Source organism: Loxodonta africana, chromosome 8 (assembly GCF_030014295.1).
Source record: "Loxodonta africana isolate mLoxAfr1 chromosome 8, mLoxAfr1.hap2, whole genome shotgun sequence".
Taxonomy (NCBI): domain Eukaryota; kingdom Metazoa; phylum Chordata; class Mammalia; order Proboscidea; family Elephantidae; genus Loxodonta; species Loxodonta africana.
This window is the reverse complement of record NC_087349.1, coordinates 66,800,118-66,807,560: the sequence shown is the minus strand read 5'-3', so window position 1 is coordinate 66,807,560 and position 7,443 is coordinate 66,800,118. Positions and strand designations below refer to the sequence as shown.

Sequence of the window (7,443 nt, the reverse complement as noted above, 5' to 3'; positions counted from 1 at the left end):
TATACACCCGCGCGCGCGCACGCGGACTCTCTCTCACACACACACTCACCTCCTTTTTTTTTTTTTTTTTTTTCTCTCCCTCTTTTTTTAAGCAATGCTTTGTTGTGCTAAAACTAGTTGGACGAGTTAGGGTGTTGCTGCTGCTCCCGAGGCCCTGGCCAATGGAACCCGATCCACCCCGCTGTGCGTAAGCGCGCAATTAAGGATTTAACCAAGGCTGTGCTGTGCCTCAGCCAGCAGTCAGCCTGCCGGAGACAGAGCCTCCACGACTCCCAGCCTCCTCCTCGCCGCCGCCTCCACCTCCTCCTCCTTCTCTCCTCCTCCTCCTCTTCCTCCTCCTCCCTCGCTCCCACAGCCATGTCTGCTTAGACCAGAGCAGCCCCACCACCAACTCCGGCAGCAGCCGCCGCCTCGGCAGCCAGGACAGCCGCCGCCTGCGAGCGATGACAGGAGTGTTTGACAGAAGGGTCTCCAGCATCCGATCCGGCGACTTCCAAGCTCCATTCCAGACGTCCGCAGCCATGCACCATCCGTCTCAGGAATCGCCAACTTTGCCCGAGTCGTCGGCCACCGATTCCGACTACTACAGTCCCACGGGAGGAGCCCCGCACGGCTACTGCTCTCCTACCTCTGCTTCCTACGGCAAAGCGCTCAACCCCTACCAATACCAGTACCACGGCGTGAACGGCTCCGCCGGGAGCTACCCCGCCAAAGCCTATGCCGACTACAGCTACGCCAGTCCGTACCACCAGTACGGCGGCGCCTACAACCGCGTCCCGAGCGCTGCCAGTCAGCCAGGTACTGGGGCCAAAGGGGGTACACAGAGGGGTTCAGGACTCTGAAGAATCGAGGTAGGGTGGGAGATTGGGAGCCACGCGGTCCACTGGAATCGGGGCACACTGGGCAGAAGTAAGTGGTAGCCCGGACTCGGCAACCAAGAGAGGTTCCCGGGCCAACGTCTTGGAAGTTGAAGAGTTCTAGTGGAAAGAGTCTGCGGAGGCTCAGACTAACGTCCCTCCCCTCCGATACCTTGGTGTGGGTGGAGATCGGTCGCCAGATTCACAGATTGCCTGGCCAGGAAGCCAGCTAGGCTGGAAAGGGATTCGGGGTGGAAAGAAGGAAGAATCAAGCAGTCCCGGTGGAGTTTGCGTAATAAAGGGGAGGTTAGTTACTGGCATTTTCGGTAAGCGTGCTCTGTTGGTGCGAGTGGGAGTGGAAGGTTGCCTCAAAAGCTCTGTCTGGATTAGCCGGCGAGCAGCCACAAGTCAGCGTCGGGCCGGTGCCCAGAGCGCGCGGCGTGGGTGTGGGGGTGAGAGCTCGAGCCGCCAGAGGAAGAGCGCGCCGAGAGCCTTGTGGTTTATCCAAGGCTTTTCCAAAAACAAAAAGCCATTTAAAAGTGGAGGAGGGTTGATGAGGGGTCACGTTGTTGGAGGGGTTTTTTCCCCCATAGATGTGTAAAATTTGTCTTCCTTCTCTCCACCACCTCCTTTTTCGTCCTCCTTTTTTTTTTTGAAACTTAGTTGGAAAGTTTAAGAGGGTTAGTGAGCTCGGATTGTAAGAGAGAGGTATGCGGTCTCTGTGGAGCGGTTTTACTGGTGGGTTTGATCTCTTCCCACCAACACATTAATACTCCTGCTAATATTAGCATCCCCTACTCTGACAGAATGGAGACCACAGCCCAACAGCCCTTATCCTCCACCCTCGGCTCTCGCCACACACACACATACACACACCACGGCTCTCTGCCGGTTGCAAGGATGGGCACTTCTGATAAAATGGTGATTTTGGGGGAAAGGGACTTTTGGCCCCAGGACATGTTTGTAAAATACGCTTTCGGAAAAGTTCCCCCCCTCCCACCCACGATACTGAAGGATTACAGTGAGTGAGAAAGGATTACAGTCAGTGATAAATTCGACCTACTGCCCCTTTCCTACGAAGGCACTCCCCCCCCCCACCCCGCCCCACCACCACTACCGATTCCGTTTCGATGCGTGAATCTTGACGAACTTTAAAGAGAGACCCGGGTGGAGTGTCTTCCTTTCTTTCACTGTCTTTGTATGTCGTGCATAAATGTAAGGGTTTTTTTTTTCTTTTGGCCAAGAACTTATTAAGTCTATTTGTAAAAGAAACCAGACACGTCTGTGCCCTCGCAGATCTGCAGCAAGATTATGGGGGCTGCATAATCGGCCCTCTGTCTGCGGCGGCCCCAACCGCTTGCTGCTGAAGTGAAGGAGCACAGTTTGCTTGTGGGTCTTTGAACTTTGGAGACCTTAGTCTGCGCCTTCCCTGCCCATGAGTCTGGCCTGTGCGGGCGACCCAACAGCCACGGACCGATCCGAGGTCGAGGGGAGGAGGGAAGAGGGAGGCTCTGCCTTGAAACCTCAGGAAAGGTTGGCCGTTCTCGTTCCAGACAAGCGGGTGAGCACAGGATGGGCAAAAACAAATCTGGGGGAAGTGGGTCAAAGACTGAATTCCGCACGCCAAGAAGGCAGCTGAGTTGTACGCAGCCCTTTGAACAAATTCACAGGAATCGGATGAACAGAGAAGGGGATTAACCACAGACTACCTGTGTTTATTTGTTATTACCTGTGTTTTGCATGATTTGGGGAGGGGCATATTTTTCTCGGTCTCCTAAACCCAAGGGGTTGACAGGGGGAAAGAGAGAGTGAAACCTGCATGGTAAGAAACTCAAGGACTGGATCTGAGAATTCTTTAAAAGGGCCAGTGTCTGCGACAAGCTCTAACTGGATCTGTTTTGATTATTTAGAGAAAGAAGTGGCCGAGCCCGAGGTGAGGATGGTGAATGGCAAACCAAAGAAAGTTCGCAAACCCAGGACTATTTATTCCAGCTTTCAGCTGGCTGCGTTACAGAGAAGGTTTCAGAAGACTCAGTACCTCGCCCTGCCCGAACGCGCCGAGCTGGCCGCCTCGCTGGGACTGACTCAAACACAGGTAAATTGGCGCGCAGCCGGGCTCGAGCTCCGCCTAGGCGGCAAGCCCGGCTGGGCGGCGTGGTTCGGTCCCTACGAACTGCAGCGGATTCGATAGTGCCCGCGAGAAACTCACAGAAAGACAGCGAAAAGACACCGCCCCCTGCGCCCTTCCCTCCAGAGTCAGGCCAGGTGTCGCTGTCATGCGACGGTGGGAACCGGACAGAGATGCCCTTCGTCCCGAGAAGCCTCCCTCCGCATTGGACCTCCGGGGACGGGGAGCCAGTTTCCTAGGTTGGAGACAAGGAAAGGGCTATTTCTAGGAAGCCCTGGCAGGCTTAAGAAATTGTCTGGCTTTCTCAAAATAAGGAGCTATCTTGGGGTGAGAAGGCCGAGCGGCCTAGCGCGGGTCTCAGGCCGCGCCAAGTCCGCAACGTTGCCTAGGGCCTGAGAAACTGAAGGGTCGCAGGCTCTGGGGTGGGGGGCGCTGTTGTACGGGGAAATCTTTCCGGATTGGTTCATGCCCTTCACTCCTACTCCACACCAGGTTGGGCCTACCGAAGAATAAAGAATGTTCCAGTCGCTGCCCTGGGCTGCCGGCGAATTCTGGCCTCCCGGCACTGGGGTGGGAGTGACGGGAGTTGGGCGGGAGGTTGGGGGATCGCTCCTCTCCCTGAACAGGCGCTCGCGCCGTGGCGCCCTCCCCCCACATCGCATCTCCGCTCCCCCTCCCCCACGGGTTCCAGCTATCGCTTGTGAGACCTTCGCGGCGCCACATTCGGTGCACCGTGGGCAGGCCTACTCGTGCAGCACACCGCCGCGGACACTTAGGCACACACCAGTCGCGCTTGCATCCCCCTCCCCCAGCCCAAACAAAAGACCAAAGCCTTGGGGTCGCGCCCTCTCGGCTGCCCCTGCTTGCCGAGCCGGCTAGGTGAGGCTTTGCCCCAGGCCCAACCCCTTGGCCATAGGCCGCGAGTTGCGAGGACACCCCAGGGCCGGGCGGCCTAGGAGTCTGAAGCTGTCTCCCTTCCGCGGCCCGGGGTAAGGCGCGGTCGGCCTTTGAGTGTCCCGGTAACGTGTGCCTTTGTTCCCCCACCCAGGTGAAAATCTGGTTTCAGAACAAAAGATCCAAGATCAAGAAGATAATGAAAAACGGGGAGATGCCCCCGGAGCACAGCCCCAGCTCCAGCGACCCTATGGCGTGTAACTCGCCGCAGTCTCCGGCGGTGTGGGAGCCCCAGGGCTCGTCCCGCTCCCTCAGCCACCACCCTCATGCCCACCCTCCGACCTCCAACCCGTCCCCCGCGTCCAGCTACCTGGAGAATTCGGCTTCCTGGTACCCGAGCGCAGCCAGCTCAATCAATTCCCACCTGCCGCCGCCCGGCTCCTTACAGCACCCGCTGACGTTGGCCCCTGGGACACTCTATTAGACGGGCCACTTTCCTTTGCCCTCTTTTTGGGACTACTGTGTTTTGCTGTTTTAGAAAATCATAAAGGAATTCAAATGGGGACGTTTGGAAAACGGAAACAAACTAAAAAGGTTCATGTATAAAGCTTTTTTTGCATGTAAGTTATTGCATTTCAAAGGACTCCCTCCCCCCTTTTTTTACAGAAGAACTTTTTTTGCGCAACTGTGGACACTATCGATGGTGCCTTGAAATCTATGACCTCAACTTTTCAAAAGACTTTTTTCATTGTTATTTTAACCATGTAAATAAGTGTAGATAGAGGAATTAAACTGTATATTCTGGATAAATAAAATTATTTCGACCATGAAAGCAGAATGTTGCTAAAAATACTCCTTTTGCCCCCAGGATAATTGGCTAGCGACGTTTTGTGCAGGCAATGAATGGAAGACAAGCTCTGCAGAGATCCAGCAAGGAAAAAAGAGATGGGGGCTGCATGGAGCATGTATATATTGATATGTTGGATATTGTACTTTGTATACACATGTGGCCTGTTTATAGCACTGCCTGTAGTATATATTTAGGTGGTTTCTTTCTTTCTTTCTTTCTTTTTTTTTTTTTTGCCTAACCACAAAAAAAGTTTAGATTTTAAGTTTAACCTCAAATTGTTTCAGGTAGAGTGTAGTGCTGAAATCTAAATACACCCCTTACCCTGTATGTGAGTCAGAAGGCAAAAGAAATCCCTCAATAACCCCTCTGAATTCTAAGCTCAAAGCAATTAGTATGGAGAGCTGTCCCCCTACCTCCCTACCATCAGCCCCTGTGTATTGCCAGAGCAATTAGACAAATTACACTCTCTTCAAAGGGAGCTTCCAGAGATGAGCAAATGGAAAAAAAAAAAAAAAAGTAAAGGAAAATCCCCCATTACTCCTATTAAATTTTTTTGTTTTTGTTTTTAACTCTGAAATGTTTGAAGGCATGGCAAATGGTACAGCCTTGGACTCACTCCTTGGATGTATTATACGTTTATTTGTCTTAGCTCTTTCAGAGAGACTAAAGGTAATGTGGAGCCCTGAAGGCCTCTCAGTATTGCAGGAGTTGAGAACAATAGTGGACCTAAGTCAGTAGGCCACTTAGGTCATGTGGGGAGCATTTGTCCTCCCGCCAAGAGAGGGAATTGCAGGGCCATGGAAAGGAACGGAAGCATTGTGGCACTGTGTTGATTTCACTTCATATGAGGTAATATTCCTAACGCGATTTTTTTTCCTCAATATAGATATATTTTTTTTTTACCCCTGTATGGTTTTATGGTTTTTACAGGAAGGGGCTCCCTCTGCTTTGCTTTTACATAGAACAGTGGCAAAGCCGGTTCCTAACGATGGGAAATTGAATCTGTTTGTAGAGATTTTTCCTTTGTGACGCCTTCTTTTGGCAGAGAGGGAGGACTTGCAGCAGCCTTGGCTTTCTCCCCGTACCCTGCATATAGACATCAGCCGTGTGACCAGAGCTAGAGCGCCGTCTAGAGCCGTGCCCCCAGGCGTGAATTTGTAGGCGTCTTTCTGACTCTGTCGTTCAGTCCGCCTGACTCTATTTCCTTGGGATGCCAAGGGGAAACGCGTGTTGAAAATTACAAGATGCATGAGAAATATTTTACAGCTAGGAAGTCGGCAGCAATAAATGTGACAAAAAAGCCTTCTTGAAAAGGGCGGGGGGAAGGTGGATTAGAACATAAAAAATTACATCCTGTCACCTGAGGATTCTGTGAAGGCTCTTCCAGGGTTGGGAGACCAGACCTGAAAAGGCACGCTCTGTGCCCGGAGGGGAACTTACCTGTGTGTTCCGTCCCTCTCCTTTCCTCTCCTGCCACCTCCCTTCCACCCTCTCCGTTTTTTCCTTCTCTTCCCCTCTTCTTTCTTTCCCGGAGGGAAGCCTAGCTTGCTGGTTGGGAACCGCTTGGGGCTCGGTGGATTCAGTGGTTTCGCAAGTCTCCAGAAGCTCCCTGCCTGGCCCCGGGGCGACCTCGGGCTGAGCAGGCGGCAACGGCCAAAGCTGTGGGCCCTTCCGCCACCCCACTCCCAACGCCGGAACCCCGATTCTCTCAGCTTCTTCCCTTCTCTATCCCTCGCCAACCCTCTTTTCCCGGGAAAAGTTCTGGGTGGCAAGGTGCTCGCGGGAAAGCGAGGCGGTGCCCCATTTGTTTTCTGAGCTGGCAGAGCATGGGGGAAAGGAGGAAAGAGGTGGAGGGACTTGTTTTCTGCTGTTGGGAGTTTCCATTACACCGTAAGCCGGCGTGTTATTTCTGGTGAATCCAGGAGAAGCCCCGCGCCCGCGGCTTGTAAGCGCCCGGCTTTCCCTTGCTGGGTCGTCTGTCCCCGCGGGGGGAGGGTGTTTGGGAAGGTTAGGGGAGTGCATCCACTGTACAAGTCTAACATTTCCCACCCACTGGCTGCCTGGTAATGGCAAGAATGTGCTTTGAACATGCTCTTTGCTTTCGTACACATGGAGAGGGCAGATATTTTTCCAGTTATCTCCATCATACTTCTACCCCAATCCTGGCTTTGAAAAGTGGGATCCTTTCATCACCACCCCCAACCTCCCGGCGCCGCCACGCTGACCGAAAGGAGCATTCGGACTCTCTGCAGAGAAAAGGGAAGCTCTTCTTTAATACCACGGCCCACTACCCTCGGCCTTGATGCTGCTTGTTGTTAATGACACGAAAGCCTGGTTGCGGGGCGGCCAGGCCCAACGGCGCGCGGACGCAGGCTTGGTTTCAGGACTCCTTTCCTTGCGCTAACCTCACTTCTTCCACTCGCAGTGGCCTCCTCTCTTACGCGTTTTTTTTTTTTTTTTTAATTTGGTCAGGGAGCCGTGGACAAAAATATTCTGGCAAACCAGTCTGCAGCGGGTTTTCCCTGGCACCATGGGGATTCTCCCCAGGGAATTTAACTCCCTGCAGTCCTGCGCCCAAGGATGTAAAAATAACAGATCTCCAGCAAAGTCTAAAAATATCTACGTGATGTTTCTCTCCCTCGCTCTCCCTCCCACTTTCCTTCTCCCTCTCTATTGTTTATTCTTGTATCTAACACAACGTGTACCACCCCCCA

General features: G+C 53.1%; 1 protein-coding gene across 1 annotated transcript; it reads left to right on the top strand.

Moving 5' to 3' along the window:
- The first annotated feature begins 217 nt into the window (after positions 1 to 217).
- DLX5 (distal-less homeobox 5) lies at positions 218 to 4,717 on the top strand. The gene is made up of 3 exons (XM_003407118.4): positions 218 to 798; positions 2,768 to 2,952; positions 4,034 to 4,717. Exons 1-3 carry the CDS (start codon positions 444 to 446, stop codon positions 4,361 to 4,363), a joined length of 870 nt encoding a protein of 289 aa, XP_003407166.1. The 5' UTR covers positions 218 to 443; the 3' UTR covers positions 4,364 to 4,717.
- The last annotated feature ends 2,726 nt before the right edge of the window (positions 4,718 to 7,443 follow it).